The 22,261-nt window shown below is 45.3% G+C and overlaps 1 protein-coding gene across 2 annotated transcripts in view; it reads left to right on the top strand.

Annotated features, from left to right (window-relative positions):
- The window catches only part of SOBP (sine oculis binding protein homolog), a 167,604-nt gene that overhangs the window by 128,717 nt on the left and 16,626 nt on the right, over positions 1-22,261 (top strand). For both annotated transcript variants that reach the window (XM_069598232.1, XM_069598231.1), the window contains one exon: positions 18,057-20,012. In XM_069598232.1, coding sequence (XP_069454333.1) covers positions 18,057-20,009 — 1,953 coding nt within the window. In that variant the 3' untranslated portion in view covers positions 20,010-20,012. The remainder of the gene's footprint in view (positions 1-18,056; positions 20,013-22,261) is intronic.

Genomic DNA, 22,261 nt, shown 5'->3' with positions numbered 1-22,261 from the left:
GGAATGCATGGTGTGGGATGGGGTTCGTGTGGGACTGGGCTTCCTTCTGAGACTAATTAGAGATGTTTGCATTGAGGTATTTTGCATAAGCCGTTCCATGACACTGACAGGTAAAACAGAGAAAGATATGTTGACATTTGGTAGAGATCTTTATGTTTAACCTCTTGAGGTGTCAGTGCCTCCAGCTTCCTCTGTGGTAACAGAGGTGGGCAGTCCGAATAAGGGTGCTCCTTTTCTATTACAAAGGTAGCTCCCAGGTAATTTTGCATTTTGAATCCTGCATCTCTTTTTATGAAATAAAATGGGATTTTACTCTTTAAAACAGGCCACCACTGGTTTGCATGGTCAGCTTTATCTTAAAAGGGAATAAAATTCATAAATTGAAACCAAATTGGAGACTGTTCCGTGGCACACTCTGCGAGGGCTGAGAGGACATGTGGGTCCGCTGATGACCTCGACTTAGGAGACCATGGAGTCGTGGACCCTCACTGCACAGGTTCCCCCATCCTTGGATTTAGACAGCCCTTGATCATCCTGCCTGGTCTCAAGTTGTGGATTCCACTGATTGTCCAGCCTCAGGCCATCCACTGTTGCATTTAGGATTTGGGGAAGCCCTTGTCTCTGTTATCAGGATGTTCTGCCTTGGAGCTGGGAGAGAACAGACAGGCAGCCAAAATCAGAGTCAAACCCCCCCAGCAGCAGAGAAAAGGGCCGTGAGGAGCTGGTGACAGAGCTGATGAGACAGGAGGGAGGAAGGCCACAGAGTCCCCTGGAGGACCATGTCTGCTGGCCACTGAGGGCAAGTCCTCTTGGCATGAGGGCACAGCCCAAAGCAGGGTTAGCCCTTAATGAGGTTTTATGTGTGCTCCGGGTTTTGGAGTTTTCTGCTGGTGTCTCATCACAGTGTGAGGTAGTAGCCAAGGAAACCCTCATGTGCCTTCACATCCATTCCCAACCCTGGTTCTGCAGAGGGCAGGATGCCTCCCACCCCTGAGGTCTCAAGGGGCATCATAAAACTCTCCAAATAAGACGAATTTGGATTCTTGCTGATTAAAAAAGTCAGCATAATAATGAGTGTGTTGGAAAATGAAGAAGCTGCATTGTAAAAGGCGGGTAATTATGGTGCAGGGTTGGGTTGAACCGAGGGTTGGTGTCGCGTTACTGTTACTGAACATCAAAGATGTCAAGCTAGGAGCACAGTCGTCTCTCACAGCGTGACTCTCGTTTACTGCGTGTCAAGCTGCAGGAAGTCCAGCTGATGTAAATAGATTAATATTTAAAAAGTAATACAGAAGAATGAGGTTCCAAACATGTAATGTTTAATTATTAAGAACCCATAATGGAATTCTAATCTGAACTCGTGTCTCACTGGTGCTCAGCGAAAAAACTCAATTAAGCCAGCGAGTCTGCTCACCCTTCGGCTCATTTTGACTACCTCAGGCCCAAGCCTGTGTTCTCTGAAAGTGTCTAGAAACAGGTATGGGCGGCTTAGGTCATGTTAGGCTTTCCCATTAGACAATTGTTGCAACCTTTCATTTAAGTCAAATTTTTGGGCAAAATGACTATCCATTGTTAACAGGACTTAGAGAAGAATCTGAGGTACTTCCAACTAATAGGACTTGGAAGAGTAGGTGATCTGTTTGAAATCACAGTATGAGGCCCTTGTGCTCCTGATGGGTTTATTAGGCCATGAAGTGTGTGTTACAGGATGCAGGTGTCTGATTAGAGACATGAACTTAGCCCAGGGATAGCTAACCACCCATTCTCCTTTGGAGACCACAGTTCTCCTGGCCCTCTGGGACACACATGTCACACTCTCGATGAGGGTGAATTTGCCCAGACACCTGTGGTGGACAATGGCCAAAGGAAGAGATAACACGATCCGTGTGGCTTGGAGTAGAATAAACCTCATGGGCAAGTCGAATTCCATTCAAAGTCAGTGTGCGAGGAAGGCTGGTTGGGGTAGTAGTTCTTGATTTTATATTTTTATTCAGCAGGACAGATAAGGATGGTTCTTATGTGACCATGTGTCTGAATATGAAAATACCAATGGGCCATTTGTGTTTCTTGTTGTTGTACTCTGTGAGTTTGCTTCTTGCTTGAGGCACCTTGGTTCTCAGGAGATGCTCATGCATTCCTCTATAACAAGGAAGATGCAGTCGTGTGACCTAAAATGCTCTTGGGTGGAGCTTCAGGGGGTGGAAGGTCATACGAGAGGTAATGGCATTCATGACATCCTGTGGGCTGGCGGGCGGTATGGAGTAACCAGAACCGAGAGGACAGAAATTGAGTTTGTAGTGACTGCAGAAGCTGAAACCGCAGGGTGAAATGTAATAGGGTCTAGGCCTCGGTGAGCACAGGAAGCTGATGAGAGGGGAGCGGGGAGCTGTAGGGCTGAGAAAAGTGCTGTAAAGGGACGAAAAATCTTGATTGCTTGCAGGACAGAGCCTATGAACATCCAGAAGGGCAAAGGCATGGGAATTACCATCACCTTCTCTGACAGTTCAGGTAACAACAGACATCCGCACATGGGAAGCCTTATCCTGCAAGAGTGTGCTGGGGTGTAAGGGCCCAGGCTGGGTACCACGGAGGAAAGCTTTCATCAGAGGAAAAATCCTAAGGCCCGGGTTTCCTGGCTCTTACATGATCCAGATCATGACAGTAGCATTTTCCAAAGTGATTTTCTTCAGGATCCTACTAGGAAAGAAAAAAGAAAAGTTCTATTTTTGGAAAGTTGAGGAAATTAAACGTTTCTTTTCTGTAGAACTTCTCAGAGGCTTAAATATGGGAACGTGCATTGAGAATCTCCCAGAGGAATATAGGGTGTGCAACTTTTCCCAAACTTACTTGACCGTGGAATCTGTTTTTAGGGCAGAGCATTGATGGGCCTGGTATTTCTCAGGACACCCTGTAGGCAATACAGTTGGGGGTAGAAGTGGTCAGTGAGTGAGGCAAGGGGGAGGATGCTAAATCCAAGTGGATTTAGGAACAGGCAAGGACCCGACGTGGCAGTCACATTTCCTTTCTGTGGTGACCCTCAGAAATAGCCCCAGTATAGAGAGGCCTGTGTCAGAGGCTGTCCTGGGGTCACCTTCCTGCTTTCCTGGGCCGTGGCTGCCCTGTGCACCTCACATCCATAGCAGAGGGTTCCTGGTGGGATGAGGCCACAGGGAGCTCCTTAACCACAGGAGGAAGTAGTGTGGGGCCAGAAAGGACTTTGAAGTCACTGCCTCTTCCCAGGAAGGACTTTGAAGTCACTGCCCCTTCCCAGATTTTCTTCATCTTTTAATAGAGAGTAATACTGACAAGGGCTGAGAAAAAGTGAAAATGAAAAGGGCTGTGGTCAGGATTAAATTGGAGAAAGTATACACAGCTGGGTTAGATTCTTGGCCTCCCTAAAGTTGGAGGCTCACTGTGTAGAAGATCAAGGAAACAAGACAGAAATAGCCATTGCTGCCCATGCTCACGGAGCCTGGGCAGTTGTTCTGGCAGCAAAGATGACCCCACAGGCCTAAGAACTTGGTGACTGGACTGTCTTTTTGCCTCCAAGGAGCTGGCACCATTACTTCCTGCTCTAGCACACATCCTTGGAGGACTTGCAACTCCTGCCACTCCCAGTTCTTTCAGCTCTAGTCTGCCCCATGACCTGCACTGCCATGGGGCTTCTGCTTACTGCCTGTCTTCCACGGTGCTCTGGCTTTCAGCCATGTGTTTCTGCTCACAGCTATTGTTCCCACCACTGCTTAGTCTCTTGGGGTTACCTTGATTCCCAAACCCCAGAGAAGAAGATCTGATTGGCTTGTTGGATTACTCTGTTCTCGTTAGGCAGAGCCCCACCCCAGGTCTTGAGGTCCAGTCTGCTAAGGCCAGGAAACCAGCCGGGCAGTGGCCACAGCAGGCATTCAGCGTGTAATGGGTTCTGTTCTGATACAAAGGTAATTCCTGCTGCTGCTGCTAAGTCACTTCAGTCGTGTCTGACTCTGTGCGACCCCATAGACGGCAGCCCACCAGGCTCCCCAGTCCCTGGGATTCTCCAGGCAAGAACACTGGAGTGGGTTGCCATTTCCTTCTCCAATGCATGAAAGTGAAAAGTGAAAGTGAAGTCTCTCAGCCGTGTCCGACCCTCAGCGACCCCATGGACTGCAGCCTTCCAGGCTCCTCTGTCCACGGGATTTTCCAGGCAAGAGCACTGGAGTGGGGTGCCATTGCCTTCTCCGAAGGTAGTTCCTACAAGTTCTTTTCTCCTCCTCTGTCTCCCCTTTCCTGTTCCTCCCCACTTCTGTACATGCACAATGTATCCAGTGTGAGTACTATAAGAGCCGCTCCATCTCCGGTGTTTTGATTACCCTCCTGTACACCTTTCTTTTGTATCTTACTGGATCTGAGGTCCCTTACACAGGCCATTTGGATTAGACAGCACATCATACTCTTTTCTTTTTTTACTCAGGAGCCAACAGTCCAATTGTACAGTGGGTCAAAGAGTAGGATCCTTTCCCATTTTATTTCCTTTCTTCAGAGTTGATCAAAGAATGATGTTGATCAAAGAATTATTTACCCATGGTTTATGAGGTGGGGACTTTTACCCAAATACTAATAATGAATATATAGTTATCGCTCATTTTAATTTGGGCTTCCCTGGTGGCTCAGTTGGTAAAGAATCCGCCTGCAGTGCAGGAGACCTGGGTTCAATCCCTGGGTTGGGAAGATCCCCTGGAGAAGAGCATGGCAACCCACTCCAGTATTCTTGCTCGGAGAGTCCCCATGGACAGAGGAGCCTGGCGGGCTGCAGTCCATGGGGTCACAAAGAGTTGGACACGCCTGAGTGACTAAGCATGGTGCAGTCTTAATTTATGTTACCTGACTGCTGATCTCTTGCAGACTTCTGGTGAATCATATTATGATAGTGTCTATCATACCACTTGAATTTTGAAAGAAGTTATAGAGATAACAAATGTGTTTAAACCTATATGAATACATATCTTTGTCCCAGGTTGTCTTGCTGTCTGCTGTTTAGCACTTCAGCCATTCAGCCTGCTTGGGGAGATTGCGTTGAGCTAACCCAGGATTTGCTTATGAGGATGGAAGTGTAAGAGAGACGCTCAGTGGCAAGTCTAGCATTAGTGGAGTGCTAGCTTTCAACTAAATAGTTAGCCCAGCATAATAGCTGCATTCACAGAACAAAGATGGAAGAGAACTAGGCAAGCTGATGGCCCACAAACATCCAGGAAGCTTTTCAGAGACAAAGGAATCAACGTGGGGATCTGAAGTCAGAAGCAGTCCCACACATCCTCGTCAGACACCTAAGAAAGTGTCGCTAAGTGGGTGCTCTCACACCGGCTTTGATTAACTAAAAAAAACAAGGCAACAGGCAGCCTAAATTATTTTTTTTCCCCAAGTTTGTGAGTTCAGCTCTCTGAGCCTTTTCAATTTGTAGCATTGTGCACCAGGTACCATTAATGTCACATTTGTGTGTAACTGAGCGTAAGGGATTCCATCGGTGACTTTGGCCCAGGTGACCGTTGCTGGCCTGAAGCTGAGCCTAGGGCTAAAATATCCATGAGCTTCACACCACAACCTGGCTGGCAGGCCTCCTCATTATTGCAATTATGTTACTGTCAAACACTCCACAGCCTTTGCAAACACAGTGGAGAAAATTTGGGGTCAAGTGTATTGTTGACTTGGGTTTCTGGGTTTTATTTTTGTGGTGTGCTTTTGACTTTGAAGTGCACATCATAGGAAGCTTCACAGTAGTGAGTTTTCTCTTTGTTTTTAATAACTGAGATTTAATGAAAGAATAAGGAGTAAATAAGAGTATAGGTAAACCAGCGAGCTCTGTTTTAAACCTGTAAAACTGGACCCAATGAAGGCAGCACGTGTGAATAGTGCTGAATGGAATAGTGAAAAAGGGGCCAGTCCCTTTCAAGAGTAAATAAAGCCATGCGCAGGAACAAACAATGGCTTCTGACATCTCTCTACTGATGCAGAGAGTGGAAGAAGCAAGTTACCCTGGATTGTGGGCACAAAAAGATAAAAACAACCTCAGTGATACCACTGAGTGTGTGGGGCTGGGTTATGCCTAGACGAGAGTTGACATATAGAACTAAAACATAAAACACCATATGCCACCAACATAGCTAATAGTTGGGTAAAATTCAGGAAAATACATCTTTGTATGGCAATACATGCATTTGAGGTGAAATTCAAAGTGGGAATTTTAAGAAAATAAAAGAAAAGATTCAAAGAATTATTTGGGGGGTACTGAGTTCAAAACCTGAAGTAGAGATTAAAAACAGATTAATTAGCAACAAAGCAAGACAAGGGCAGTTTACCTACATATTTGCTAAGAATATCAGTCTCTTAGAACAGCAGTTGATCCTTCTTCCCATACCATGTGGATAGTTCTGAGAAGGCAGAGAAGCTGTGAGAGGAATCCTACTTTGACCACCATGGTGCTTAATATAGAGGAGAGCTGCTTGGCATGGAAGTGGCCCAACTGTCTTGGAATGTGCACAGATGTGATCAACTATGTTCCCTAGAATTTAGAAAAGCAGACATTTTTAATCCAAGGGAAGGTTGCTTCGTTCGCCAAATCAGAAGCTTAGTGTAATTTGTGTGGGTGAGGAGGGGAAATGGAGGGTGGGAAATTCTGAAAATGGATATTGTGTCAGGAAGGCTAGGGTGCATGAAGGAATAAATGCTTGGGGGAACTGCCCAAGGTAATAAAAGGAACTTTTTAGGGCTCTGCTCATAGAAGAAGCAAGATGTAGAATTGAAGAGATCATTGTTCAGAGCAAATGGTGAAATGTTTAACAAAAGAGGTGAGAAGGCAAGGCTGGACACCTTTTACTTGTTCTTTTTTCCATTGTTTCCAGAAAGACAGTGCTCTTTGTACTGGAAAGAGTAAAACAGATCCCATAAAGAGGACTCTGAATCCCATGTTGAGGGCAAAGAGGTAGAGAGCACCTGCCGCACTCACCAAATTCAGCTCTCCCTGCCATGTAGGGGAAGTGTGTAGATTAATTCATATCAACTTTTGCATAATCTCTCTTCTATCATGATGGATAGGAAAGGTTTCAAAAAGACATAAATGGACTAACATTTCAAAACTGGGAAAGGGTTTCTGATTTCTGAAAGTCTAGACCAGTCGGCCTCATGGCTTACCCTCAAAAGTCTTTGAATATATCATTAAACAAGTGGTTGATGAGTACTTAAGAGAAAAGGGATTTGGTTGAGCAACAACTCAGAGTGAAGCAAGCAGCATGGTAGAGTGAAGGGAGGATGGGTTGGGAGTTCTGATCTGGATCCCAGCTCCATTCTTTGTAGGCTGTGAGAGCTTAGGGAAACCACATCGTCTCTTTGAACTCGTGTTTCCTCATTTTCAAGAAAAGTGGGAAAAACTGTAGCTCCTTTACAAGTTTGTTGTCAGAATTAAAGGAGATCAGTGAAAGCTTCAAGCTTCATACATAAGAGACATTCAGTAAATGTTTGTTTTGAAAAAGCAAATAACTAACAGCGGGATACAACTAGCTTAAGCGCGTGTGTTCTCGGGTGGCATTAATGGAGCTACGGTGTTCCATGGGAGAGAGGGCAGAGAACGCCCTGGACTCGGCCAGGTGGCTGCATTCTGTTCTGGGCGTTCCCAAGGTGAAGCGGACGCCTGGGTCAAGGACAGACAGGATGGGAGGGCTCTCGGAACTTGTCCCTGGCGAATGGGTGCAGGATCTAGGGAGGTTTAAAAACAAAAGCCTGGGGGAAACACAATGGCTCTTTTTAAGTATTTGGAAGGTTTTGACCTGTGCTAGGACACCCCGGTGAACAGAACTACTAACAGTGGGTGGAAGTGACAGGGACGTTGAATGATTAAACTTTCTAACACTCAAAGCTGTCCAAGGACAAAGTAGGCTGCACAGGGCTCTTCACAGTCTTGCAGCCTCTTTGGAACTCTTTGGCCATGTGGACGGAGCTGTATGGTCACCCTGTCATAGGAAGATAGGGCCACCTGGAAGACCATCTCTGTGGAAAGAAACCCACACTTCCTGGGGACACAGGTTTGGCTTGACCTGTGAAGTTCCTTAGAGGTCTAAATGTCTGCGATTCCAAAGTTTCAAACTAAAGTTATTATCAAATACAGACATACCTCTCAGATATTGTGGATTTGGTTTCAGGTCACTGAAAATAAAAGCAGACATTGGAATAAAGTGAGTCACATGCATTTTTTGGTTTCCCAGTGCATATAAAAGTGACATTTACACTATACTCTAGGATGTGTGCAGTAACAATATGTCTCTAGTAATGTACATGTTTTAATTAATAAATACTTCATTGCTGAAAAACGCTAGCCATCACCTGAGCCTTCAGCAAGTTTTATTCTTTTCCCAAGAGGAACATCAAAAATCACTGATGACAGATCACAATAACAAACATAGAGTGAAGTTAGAAATATTGTGAGAATTACCACAGTGCAACACAGAGACACGAAGTGAGCAAGTACCGCAGGCAGTAAGGCACCAATAGATTTGCTCAATGCAGGATTGGCACCAACCTTCACACTTGTAAAAAAACAATATCTGAGAAGTGCAAAAGCAAAGCGCAATAAAACAAGGTATGTCTGTATTAGTCAGTCATTTTAGTTTGTAGTTTTAAAAGGAAAATGCCAAAAATCCTTGAGATAGTGGAGCAGTATAGTCTTTGAGCCAGACTGATGTAAGTTAGAATCTGGATCTACCATCCCTTATCTGCAGAGGTAATCTTTGGCAAATTATTTAATCCATCCAAACCTCAGTTATCTATGTGGTAAGGTACTCGTGGAGATTAAAAGAGATGATTCATGTAACATGCTTAGCATGGTGATTAGTGCTTAAATAATGCAAGCTCTTATTACTCATATAATCTATTATTGTTGCATCAAATTGGTGCTGCCACTAGGCATGATAATAAAAACCATAGCTTTCGATGGAGTGTCCTGGAGAGATCTGAGAACTGGGCAGCCATGGATACCAGGGGGTGAAATGGGCAATCCTGGCACTCACAGATAGGAACTGGTTCAGTCTGGAACCCAGGAGCACAGAAATGTGCAAAACTGTTAAAAGAGGATTGAATGAGGCATTGGGCTTCCCTGTGGCTCAGATGGTATAGAATCTGCCTGCAATGCAGGAGACCTGGGTTCGATCCCTGGGTTCGATCCCTGGGTTGGGATGAAGGAGGCCATTGGCTTCCCTGGTGGCTCAGACAGTATAGAATCTGCCTACAGTGCAGGAGACCTGGGTTTGATCCCTGGGTTAGGATGAATGAGGCATTGCAGGTGAAGCCCTTTACCAAGTAGCTGGCAGATTTTGAGCGATCAGAATATAGTTGGTAAATAAATGAGAGTCACTAGGAGCAGCTGTGAGCCTTCGAGAAGCTGCCAGAGATGGAGCTGAGGAGGATGATTGCCAGAGGACCTGTGAATTCTGCCCAGCAAGTGCCCTTGACCTGGACCACCAGCATGCACACAGCCTTAATGTTGTGGCATTTCAGTGGTGCTGCTCATCACTGATGCCAAGACACAGCCCGGGTGGGTGAGAAGGCAGATACAAATAACATCCCTAGGGAAAAAAGAGACTGTTTCAAATATCACAGATAACAATAATAGCCCTTCCGAAGAGTCATAGTATTGATGTATGATTAGCTGTGTTGTAGAATTAAAACCTTGTATTGAAGTATGATTTTTTGCATTTTCTAAAAAAGTCTGTATGAAGGAAGAAATGAGGTGAGTGACCACAGATAAAAAGAAGCCAGGTAACTAGTATACTTCACTTTTTAACACATCATGTTGATGGCTCTCCTTTTACACAAGTGCAACCCAGAGTCCCTCTATATAGTTTTTTTCAGGCAGAGAGAGGGCTCTTATAGTCACACATAATGAAATTTCAAATATTCAAGTATGCATTTAGGAAACAGAGTAATGATAAGTGAGATTAAAGTACATTTCAAAAGAGATTCATATATCTGTTTTGAAAACAAGGAAAGTTTATAATAACCAAGGTAAATACATATCTGAAAGAAGATTCTGATATACATTTGATAAAAGAGGAGTCACGGGGTAGAGGAGCAAAGGGGAGTTAGATACTAAGAGAGTAAAATATTAAGACTATTTTTTAGTTAAAAACTGTTGCATTCAGAACAAATCTGGGGAGTGGGGCACACAAATTTCTCCCATGACTGTTGTTGATGATGTTTTAATATTTATTTATTTGGCTGCACCAAATAGTTGAAACGTGCAGAATCTTTGGTTGTAGCCTGTGAACTCCTAGTTGTGGCCTGTGGATCTAGTTCCCTTACCAGGGATCAAACCCAGGCCCCTGCATTGGGAGCACAGAGCCTTAGCCACTGGACCGTCAGGGGAGTCCCTCCCATGTCTGTCGATAGATTCTGAGCTTCTTGAGGGCAGGTGCTAAATCTTTACTGTACTTCTTCACAGTTCAGTGCCTCCTGAAACAAGGAGTCCAGTGAATGAATAATTGGACTTGTGATGGCAAAATTTTCAGATCAGGTCACAATTAGAATATCTGGAGCTGACATAAAGGAGAGAAGATCAAGTCACGGGGCACAGCAGCGGCGATTCCCCGGGAGATGGGGTAGGCCATGGCTCTCTGCTTTCATGGGGCACATTTTCCATGTCTGCAGTCACTTGCTGGTTCTTTCCTGGCCACGCGCTTCCTGGGCAGTGCGTCCCAATGGATGATCTCAGTTTACAGCTGAGCACCTGAGCTGGGCATGATTAAGTACTGCCCTACCAGGAGCTGGAGGCTGGAGAGAGGTCCCTGATGATCTCTGAGGTTCTGCTCAGGGCTGAGTTTCATTGCTCTGAGATCTCCTGGACTATGTCTGTGTCTGTCCTCTCAGGGCTGCAGAACTGAAAAACAGGGAGGCAAACATTTGGCATCAGGTGGGCCAGATTTTCCAGTGTTTGAATTTTTCACTTTCCATCTGGATGACTTATGTTAGGAAGATGTAAGTAGCATTTATCCAGTTTAAATGAAGTGGAGAGTTTTGTGATGATACGCTAATGTGCTTAGGCAACCAAACTTGTCGGAACAAAGGGAAAAATCACCTTCTTCTGAGTCATACGTTTGGCCATGAGGATGGATGGACCTTCCATCACTGAATATGGGGCAGGAGTCCATCTCTTGCTTTGGCTGTAGAAACAGAGGCTTGGGTCAGTAAGGAGACATTTGTCAGCGCTCATTGAGATCTTGAAAACCAAGCCTGTCTCTGCTCTGCCTCTCAGAGCTCATGGCACATGTGAAAGAGAAGGCTCTGCTCTGGTGACCTGGCCCAGGGTTTCTGAAATCCAGCTGAAAACTTATAAGTAGTAATTGAGTCATGCTATAAAGTTTCTACAGGGCAGCTTTCTAGAGAGATGTTCAGTTCTAACAAAGATGGTTGTTCATCTCTTCTTGAGTTCCAAATCCTACATGAGGAAGAGAGAGACTGAGAGATAGAGGCAGGGATTGGAGAGAGAGAAGCCCAACAGCAAAGCCAAACAAAAAACCAAATAAGACCCTTACACAAAAAGAACTATGTAGCAAACACCATCATATTGGACTCTAAACCTGCAGAAAGTTTGTTTTGAGAATGAACTTCTCCATGAATTGACTTAAAAACACAACCACACAATAATAGCCTTCAGTTCAGTTCAGTCGCTCAGTCGTGTCCAACTCTTTGAGACCCCATGAATCGCAGCACGCCAGGCCTCCCTGTCCATCACCAACTCCTGGAGTTCACTCAGATTCACGTCCATTGAGTCCGTGATGCCATCTAGCCATCTCATCCTCGGTCGTCCCCTTCTTCTCCTGCCCCCAGTCCCTCCCAGCATCAGAGTCTTTTCCAATGAGTCAGCTCTTCTCATGAGGTGGCCAAAGTACTGGAGTTTCAGCTTTAGCATCATTCCTTCCAAAGAAATCCCAGGGCTGATCTCCTTCAGAATGGACTGGTTGGATCTCCCTGCAGTCCAAGGGACTCTCAAGAGTCTTCTCCAACACCACAGTTCAAAAGCATCAATTCTTTGGTGCTCAGCCTTCTTCACAGTCCAACTCTCACATCCATACATGACCACAGGAAAAACCATAGCCTTGACTAGACAGACCTTAGTCGGCAAAGTAATGTCTCTGCTTTTGAATATACTATCTCGGTTGCTCATAACTATTCTTCCAAGGAGTAAGCGTCTTTTAATTTCATGGCTGCAGTCACCATCTGCAGTGATTTTGGAGCCCCCAAAACTAAAGTCTGACACTGTTTCCACTGTTTCTTTTTTTTTTTTTACCCACTGTTTCCCCATCTATTTCCCATGAAGTGATGAGACCAGATGCCATGATCTTCGTTTTCTGAATGTTGAGCTTTAACCCAACTTTTTCACTCTCCTCTTTCACTTTCATCAAGAGGCTTTTTAGCTCCTCTTCACTTTCTGCCATAAGGGTGGTATCATCTTAATAGCCTTTGCTCATTCTGAATCCCTCTCCTGATTTCTGTGTGGCTATGCATGTCTAAGGCTAGGTCATCTTCTTCCTTCCTTCACTGTAATCCAACTTTGCAAGGAAAGTTGGAATGGTGAACTTGGTCCCCCCCATCAGAGTTTGGCGCCCCGCTCCATGGGGGCTCGCCCTCACACACATTCTGCCATGCCGGTTCGGGTCATCCTGTCTTCAAGGCATGTGATACCGTGGCTTCTGGCCCTTCCTTTGGAAGATAGTTTCTGCCATGTAATGAGTCAAGCAGATCGTTCATCAGTTCTGTTTTTTAATAAAACATGAATAGCACAGTTTATGGCTTCCACTATTCAAACAGCAGTTGAGCCTAAGAGGAATTACTCATCTTAATGGTTCTAACACTCATTTCCATGCAGCCGTGCTGCTTTTTCAAGCTTTTGCCTGAACTGGAGAATGACTGGCCTTAGAAAAAGTGGGCTCAGCAGGAACTGAATAAGGCCCTCCCAGCAGGGTGGGCAGCTGGGACTCACACAGGTCTGTCATCCAGTTCCTTGTCACTGCAGACAGCCCTTCTGTCACCCCTGGAATGGCAGGATGGGAGCTGGCTCTGTCAGGTTCAGCATGTTTGCCCAGAGAGAGACAGGCTCCATTCTGTGTCAAACACACGCAGGCTCCTAGGAAAGCCTGGATGAAAACCCTCCTTTTCCTCCTCACGCTGCCATAGAAACATCTTCCCATTAAGTTAAACTGAACTTAAACATATGGGATGTTCCGAGGAAATCAGCAACCATGAGGGAGGCAGGTTAGGAACTGAAAAAATATTCTATAATATTCTATATTCTATGCTGGTGTACTGATATGCCCAGTACACCAGCATTACCCATCACTGCTATTAGCTCCATTTCACAGACGAAGAAACTGAAGCTGACATTTTTGTAAGGCTGTGCTTCTGGAGCTCAAACTCACACCCACATCTTCTGATTCCAAATCAATCTGCTGCCCAAGTGCACCAAATTAGGGCTCTGATAAAGGCAGAGCCTGAATCCAAAGGAACAGCTGATGCTGGGACCATGGACTGCAGGGTTGAGCTGAATGAAGGTATTCAGGCAGGATCAGTCTAAGGTCCTTAATTCATGCTATGAGGTGATTATCTATACGTAAAGCAGACCCAAAGCCTTCAAAACAGTGATCACCCCCGTCCAGGTCTCTCTAGCCTTCTTGGCTTCACTCCTAGGTGAGCTCATGATTTTTTGAGCTGGCCTGGACTGCAAGATCAATGCTGTGTTCAACAGGCCAAGATGTAGAGAACCAGCCTCTTATGGCAAGCTCCAGTCTTGGTTACAGCAGCTACAATTTCTGAGCTATTACCTGAGTGCTGTATTCATGAAAAGTCAGGAGCACAGGAAGCTTTTGTTTTGTTTTCAAGTTGTTGATGGTATTCAAGGATTTGCTAATATCTTTTTACTGTTCCATTGCTGCAAATGTCTTTGCCCAGTAAGAAAGATTTCAGCAAGAGTTTCTTAATATTGCCTGATGCCAGTCACCACTCAGAAGGCAGTGGTGAGTAGATTCCACTGGAAGATGAACCTCACTCCCACAGCTGACAGCTGATTAATGTGTTAATTAGGAACCCTGTCCCCCTCCCTCACTACCCGAATCTTCTTCTAAGCCCAGCCGAGTGTATATATTGTGCCCATGTGGGTAACCTCATGGCATACTTTGGCTTTGACTTTGGACGTTTATATAAAAATAAAGGCTCAGTTGCCAACATGAATAGCTTTCTTTCTTTCCAGGAGAAATACAAGATGGAAAGAGTTATAGGAACCAGAAGTCCTGCTTTTCAGTTTTCTTGTATCAAGAGCAAGTGATATTTCTGCTGAGGCAGTGTCTTTTGAGCAGTTTAGTGGTGTAGGTTGCCACATTTATTTCACAGGAAAGGAGTGAATCCATCAGGCCACTGAGCTTATAAGTACTACCCTGGCAGTCAGCCACCAAAATATAAATACTCTAAATGGACTAAAGGAAATGTTCATTCTGTTGTTTAGAATTGGACACATCCCAGGAAGGTAAATTTAATCTTTTTGAGGACTGCTGTTATAGGGTTGAATGGAATACGCATTTGTTTATCTCCTTTGTGATCTTTTTGTCTTTCACGTGATACATTATGTATTTGTGATACGAAGCATTTCAGCTGTCTCGCTCAAAGGCCTCACATTAGCTGATTGTTCGGTCCCCAGATTGCCATCGTTAAACAGCTTCAGCCTCAGCTCCATCCAATCTGGGACCTGTTAGGGGGAGAAGTGGAACCAAAGAGGCCAGATTCCAACAGAAACAAAGCCGGGTGGAATTAGGGGAAATCATTCCAGAGCCCAGTGAGTTGAGCTCTGCACTTCTTACTCTTTATCTTCTAAAATATCTGAAGGAATTTTGGTACTTCTTGGCATAATGAGGAAAAAAATAATGCCTCAAAAAGTTAAAAAGTAAAAATTAAAGCCGTCTGTGGGAAAAAAGATGGGAAGGATACCCTATAACACCACAATTCAGAAAAACCATAGCTTATGAGACACATGCTGTGTATTTCATGGATATGCAAATGTTATTTTATTAAAGAGAAAGATCTACAGTATATATTTTCACCTACCTACTACATCTTCAGTAATCAGCTCAGGCTCTTATGATGAAATCTTTAATTACGAGAAGTGTGTCATTAGTTAGATGTAGAATGAATGATGTGTTGCATTTTATTGCTTCATATGATATAGCCATTTGTGCCATAAATTCATTGACCCAATCTTAAACGATGTGTCCTATAAGACAGACGTGATTCATTATGTATTAAGTGACAATTTTTTTCCTCTAATAATTTTTCGCTTCACCAGAAAGATTGCTTTACTGTATTTTTAGACCAGTGTTCAGAATTGAAATGTAATAAGACAAGGATACACACACACTCACACTCCTTACCCAAAATGAGATAGTCATAAACTGTCACAATATTATGTAAACCCTTTAGGATGCTACAGAAAATCAAGTAGTTAACCATTAGGCTTTTGCTTTAACTGGAAAGCCTGATAAAATAGAATCTGCTTTGAACTTTGATGTTTGTAATTCCTTTTATGAGGAAATAAATAAAATATGGTGGAGAACTCTCCTTGGATAATTGGGATAGATCTATAAGCATTCCTTATTCATCAATGAATTATTGAAAGTGAAGGAAGTGAAGGGAGAGCATTTAAGTTATATTTAGATTATTTTTTGTTACTCTACTTGAAAATATTTATTTAGCTTGAGGAAACATAGGAATCCTCTGGAGGCAAATAATTCAAGTCTGGCAATTTGAAAACCAATTAAGGATTTCAGAAAACTCTTTCCCCTTATGGTTAAAAAATACGATCCAAAAGAAATATGCCAGAAAATTTAATATATTATTTTAATTAGTTTAATTCATTGATAATGTTTTTTTAGTTCATGATTAAAGAAGCTATATTTGATCCTTCACTTCAAGCTTAAAAATTTACATTTTAGGCTTTCTATGGATTCCTAATGTTGAAACAGAATCTGGTGGCTTTATTTCATATTGGAATTTCATTATATATTATGTCATGTCATTATACATTAATTTTATAAAAATTATCAGGTTTTAAAATCAATAACTTATGAGCATCAAGTTTTCAATAGTTTATTTAACCTTTATCTAGATGAGAATTTTAAGAGTCTGATAGATTGTGTGTGTCTCTTCTCATCAGAGGCAATTCTGTGCTTATTTGTAAACTAGACATCTCAACTGTGATAAAAATGAAAACATAACCCTTAATTCTGGAGAAACTTGAAACACTGTAATGAAACACAGGAGTATCTTAGCATTGTTTTTTTTGTTTGTTTGTTTTTGCAACAAGCATTTTGAAAGGGTTTTTTGATATGAGACCAAACAAAAAACTAATGTATGCCAATAAGTATTTGTTATTCAGTCTCACACCATCAAATATATTACCTGCAATATCAGGGGGAAAAGTGAGAAGGAAAAGAGTGGATTTACACATACAGACACATCTGCCATGAGTGTGTACACTCAAAATCACAGACTAGCCTGCCACCACTATTTACAGTCTAGGAAAGCTGAGAGTTAAATGAGATGAGTAATCAAATGCCCAGCATATGTTGTTTTTGCATTGTTTATGTGACCAATCATTACTAAAATTTATCATTTTTAATGCTATCAGTTTGCCATAGTTAAAAAAAAACAATATGCACCAGCAACAGAACAACAGACACCCTTCTCAACAAAAACAGGGCTCTGTGCAGAGCAATATTGGAACCAGGGCTTTATTGAAAAGAGATTCAGATTCAATGAACTCACCATTGCATTGTGTTTCAGAATTCTTCCTCTCCTGCTGTATGGCTTGAGTGCTGAGGAAATGACCAAAAAAAAGAAAAAAAGATTGTGTGTGTAATGTTCAGTCAAAAAAGTAAGGCACTGAAAGAACTATTGAAAATTTTGACATCTGTTTATCTGTTTATAGCTATGGCAAGATTACTCATATTAATTCTTGTTTAAAATGCCATATGAAGGAAAGACATTTGTGCAAACAAGAGTCATATTTGAATTGTAGATCATGTCTTCACCATCTGTGAGAGCTGATGGTGTTGCAAAATTAATGTGTTAATGAAATCACAATAATTTCTCCAAAGTAATGGGTTCTGAAGCCGAGAATGACTATTTTTTGAACTTTGATGTCTAGTGATTTCCAATTGGGAAAAGCTCTCAGCCTTTAATTAGTTCTGCAGCCCAACTTTAAAATAAATTTGGTGATGTCTTTCTTTTGCCAGGAGTAGATTTGAAGGGCGGAAAAGCCATAAAAACTTTTGGAAAACGTTCTCTGGTGTTTGAAAAGTTGTTAAATAAGACTGCCTGCCAAGAAATGTCACCAAAAATTCTGACTACTGAGAGAGAGTGGGCAAACAGCTCAAAAAATAATTCTAGCTTGCTGCAACATCACAGGTTGGGAATAGCTAAACCTCACACAGACTTCATGACTAATTCCAAGTTTCCCCTTGGAAGCCAGACATAATGATGTTCAGTGCTATGTGTTATTGGTTAACACAGCACACCCCTTCCAACTGCATTATCCAACAGTCAATAGTGTAAAGTGACTTGTGTGAGGAGAATTTTAAGGGTCTATATTTCAAAGCCCACTGAACTTTTGGGAGAATTCTTTTCATCTGAACTATTTAGATTTGCATGAACAATGAGCCTCTTTGACTGGGGGAAATATATAGGCAGGTATATGTACTCTTTGTCAGATCCACCTTTAAGTCATGCTTAAAGGGGAACAACAGTTTCTTTTTCTTTTTTTAAAATAGGAGATGGTGGTAATTGCTAGTCTGAAGAGTTAATATTTATAAAGCAATTCTGGCTTCCAAAGAGAAATCATTTTACAAACATTTAGGACTTTTACCTTTTAGAAGGAAACACGTCCACCTAGTTGAAAAATCATGATAAAGTTTGAAAAGAACCTCTATGTAAAACATGAAATGCTATCTACCAAAGGAGATTGCTTATGTTTTTTCTTCTTTATTACTGTGTTGTAGGTATGTGACTGGTGTAAGCACATAAGACACACGAAAGAATACCTGGATTTTGGGGACGGGGAAAGAAGGCTTCAGTTCTGCAGTGCGAAATGTCTCAATCAGTACAAAATGGACATTTTTTACAAAGAGACACAGGCCAATCTTCCAGCTGGGCTGTGCAGCACATTACACCCTCCCATGGAAAATAAAACAGAAGGCACCGGGGTGCAGCTGCTCACTCCAGACTCTTGGAATATCCCTCTAACAGATGCTCGCAGGAAGGCCCCCTCCCCGGTGGCTGCAGCTGGCCAAAGCCAGGGCCCTGGCCCATCGGCGTCCACCACCGTCTCTCCATCTGACACTGCCAACTGCTCTGTCACTAAAATCCCTACGCCAGTGCCCAAGTCCATGCCCATCAGCGAGACGCCAAACATCCCTCCTGTCTCCGTCCAGCCACCTGCGAGCATCGGGCCTCCCCTCGGAGTCCCGCCTCGCAGCCCTCCCATGGTGATGACCAACCGCGGCCCGGTCCCGCTGCCCATCTTCATGGAACAGCAGATCATGCAGCAGCTCCGCCCGCCCTTCATCCGCGGCCCGCCGCACCACGCCTCCAACCCCAACAGCCCCCTGCCCAACCCCATGCTCCCCGGCATCGGGCCCCCGCCAGGCGGCCCCAGGAACCTGGGCCCCACCTCCAGCCCCATGCACCGGCCCCTGCTGTCGCCCCACATCCACCCCCCGAGTACCCCGACCATGCCGGGGAACCCCCCGGGTCTGCTGCCCCCACCGCCTCCCGGCGCACCCTTGCCGAGTCTCCCCTTCCCGCCGGTAAGCATGATGCCAAATGGCCCGATGCCCGTGCCCCAGATGATGAATTTCGGGCTGCCGTCGCTCGCCCCGCTGGTGCCACCCCCCACCTTGCTCGTGCCATACCCCGTGATTGTGCCCCTGCCCGTGCCCATCCCCATTCCCATTCCCGTCCCCCATGTCAGTGATTCCAAGCCCCCCAACGGGTTTTCCAGCAACGGGGAGAACTTCATTCCGAGCGCCCCCGGCGACTCCTCGGCGGCAGGAGGCAAGCCAGGCGGACACTCCCTGTCCCCCCGGGACTCCAAGCAGGGCTCGTCCAAGTCCGCGGACTCGCCGCCCGGCTGCTCCGGCCAGGCCCTGAGCCTGGCTCCCGCGCCCGCGGAGCACGGCCGGAGCGAGGTGGTGGACCTGACGCGGCGCGCCTGCAGCCCCCCGGGCGCGGGCAGCCAGCTCGGCTTCCCCGGCGGCGTGCTGCAGGGCCCGCAGGACGGCGTCATCGACCTGACGGTGGGCCACCGGGCCCGGCTGCACAACGTGATCCACCGCGCGCTGCACGCGCACGTCAAGGCGGAGCGCGAACCCGGCGCTGCCGAGCGCAGGACCTGCGGCGGCTGCAGGGACGGCCACTGCAGCCCGCCCGCCGCTGGCGACCCGGGCCCGGGCGCCCCCGCGGGCCCCGAGGCCGCCGCGGCCTGCAATGTCATTGTGAACGGCACGCGGGGCGCCGCCGAGGGCGCCAAGGGCGCGGAGCCGCCGCCTGAGCAGCCCCCGCCGCCGCCGCCGCCGCCGCCTCCTGCGCCCCCCAAGAAGCTATTGTCGCCGGAGGAACCGGCGGTGAGCGAGCTGGAGTCGGTCAAGGAGAACAACTGTGCTTCCAACTGCCACCTGGACGGGGAGGCGGCCAAAAAGCTGATGGGGGAGGAGGCCCTGGCGGGGGGCGACAAGTCAGACCCGAACCTTAATAACCCCGCGGACGAGGACCACGCGTACGCTCTGCGGATGCTGCCCAAGACGGGCTGCGTGATCCAGCCTGTGCCAAAACCCGCGGAGAAGGCCGCCATGGCGCCTTGCATCATCTCCTCGCCCATGCTCAGCGCCGGGCCCGAGGACCTGGAGCCTCCACTCAAAAGGAGGTGCCTCCGAATTAGAAATCAGAATAAGTAAAAGGTTTGTATGTCCACCGGGGCTCTTCTCCGCACGAGGCAGTGCACTGCTCCTTACTTCTTAAAAGGCAAATGCGTGCAAAGGCGGGGGAGAGAGAGTTGTGTTGACAATCATGGTTTTACGTTATGTGTTGTACACTACGCTTTGTGTGGTCACATACTACCATCATTTGGATCCAATTCCTGTTTTACAGCTGAGGGAACTGACTCAACAGCAAGTAAGTGCCATGGCCAGGGTCACTTAGTGATAAAGCCCAGTCTTGAACCTGAATTGAAACACTGTCTACTAATTACTTTTGTTCTTAGGCTCCTGTCTGTAAGTAGAGAAGAATGCAGGGAGGAAGGAGCGAATGATTACTCGGAACCTGTACTTGTTCAGTCGTGAGCTTATAGACTGACTAGTAAAAGGTGAGCTGAGCCACTTCCTGGAGCTAGCTGGTACAGGCATTGGCAGAATGTCCCAACTCACCAAACGTGCTCAATAACCAGGGAATTCCATTTGCAAGATGAGAATAAAATCTAAGCTTCTTAGATGCCTATGCCAGCTGAACCCAGGCCATGAAGCCCCATTTGCCTGGTCAGGTGTTGGAGCAGCTCCTGTTCTTGGGATCTCTTCCTTCGTCACCAACCAGCATTCCCCAGGCTAGGCCTCAAGCCTCACTGACCAGCTTTGCTTTCTCCCCTTTTTGGGACTTAGCAGCTCAGCTAATGGGCTGTTCACCTCGCCAAGCAGTGGAAGGCTCTGGCAGAGAAAAGGGCAGCAGTCACTGAAGTGGGTGAGAGTGCACATCCCTGACCTTGGTGGGGGGATGGGGTGGGGCAGGAATCCTTAATACCAAGTGAACCATAAATAACAAGTCCAGAATTTCAGTTAGGGGAAGGGCAGTGAGCCTGTGTGGCTGCTTATTGTAGCCAGATGTGGCCTCATTTGATCCTCTCGCCAGTCCTGGTGGAATAAGCATTGTCTGCATTTACAAGGATGAAGATGAGGCTTGGAGATGTTGCCCAAATCAAAGCTGGTAAGTGAGGGGACTGGTATTTGACTTGGGCCTGCTGGACCCAAAGCCTGGGTGCTCTCCTCTGTCTGCAAGGACAGCAAACAGGCTAATGTTCTGCTGAGGTTTATCAGCTGTTTATGGAGAGGAATGCAGGGGAATGAATATTTGTTGAGCACAAAGCTTGTACACAGCTCTTTCCAGGAGCGGGGGTCAGGGGAATGGGGCAGGGGACGCAAAGTGATTCTGGGGCAGCACCTGTCCTCAAGGTGCTTACAGTCTGGTGGCAGTGTACGCCGGGAGGAGGGAGGTCTGGCAGGAGAAGTGGACCTTTTAGGAAGAACAGTTGCTCATATTTGTGCAGGCAGTCTCTAAGTGTTTTTCAGTAGTGTTCCTTTGGGTCAGGATTCATTTGGCAGTTGTCTTCATTTTACTGACGAGAATACTAAAGTGTAGAAATTAGGTAACTTGCCCAAGATTCCAAGAATTCCATGTTAGTAAGTTGAGATTCAAATTTAGGCTGTTAGACTCCACTGTAGGTATTAATTGGTCCCTTTATTACCCTACTTGATGAAATTCTTTTATTCACGTCAGTTGTCTTGGGGGAAATTTCCTAGATAAAAACTAAGCCTACCCACCAACTTCTCTTAAGTGTTTAGACAGTGGTTTTTCGTTTGTTTGTTTTTAGCAATTTCAGTTGTATTTTTCAGCAAGAACAATGAAAAAACAAGAATACCAACCCATTGCTTCACAGTAGGAAATACAGATGTGGACAAGAACACTTGATGTGATGTGTCCAAGCCATTGTCCCTCAAAGTCAGCACATTTACCCGGACACTTACCCGACTTGTAACCAGGAGTTTGCCTGGGAAGCTCAGAGCCCGTGAAAGGGACCTTGATGGGTGATGCAAGAAGGGTTTCTCAGAATTTGAGGCTTCCTTTTTCATTGATGGCTTTGCCAGTAGGAGCAAAATACTAAAACTCAGCTCATCAATCCTTGATTTTACATCTGCAAGTTCTGCTCTCTAAAGACAGTCTCAGCCTTCTGCTAGTCACCTCAGCTGAAAATGGCCCTAATTTCTCTACCAGCGTAGTTTAATCTGGTTGACCAAGCAGTGAGTAATGCAAAGATGTACAACTAAAAAAGTGATGGCCTTTAGAAAGCCAAAAAAGCATCAGGAACTGTAATTTTAAACACATTCTAGTGTCACTCATTCAAATGATATTAAAGAAAGAACAGGAGGGTGAAAACTTTTAC

This window comes from Ovis canadensis, chromosome 8, assembly GCF_042477335.2.
Source record: "Ovis canadensis isolate MfBH-ARS-UI-01 breed Bighorn chromosome 8, ARS-UI_OviCan_v2, whole genome shotgun sequence".
Taxonomy (NCBI): domain Eukaryota; kingdom Metazoa; phylum Chordata; class Mammalia; order Artiodactyla; family Bovidae; genus Ovis; species Ovis canadensis.
This window is presented reverse-complemented; position numbering and strand designations above follow the sequence as displayed.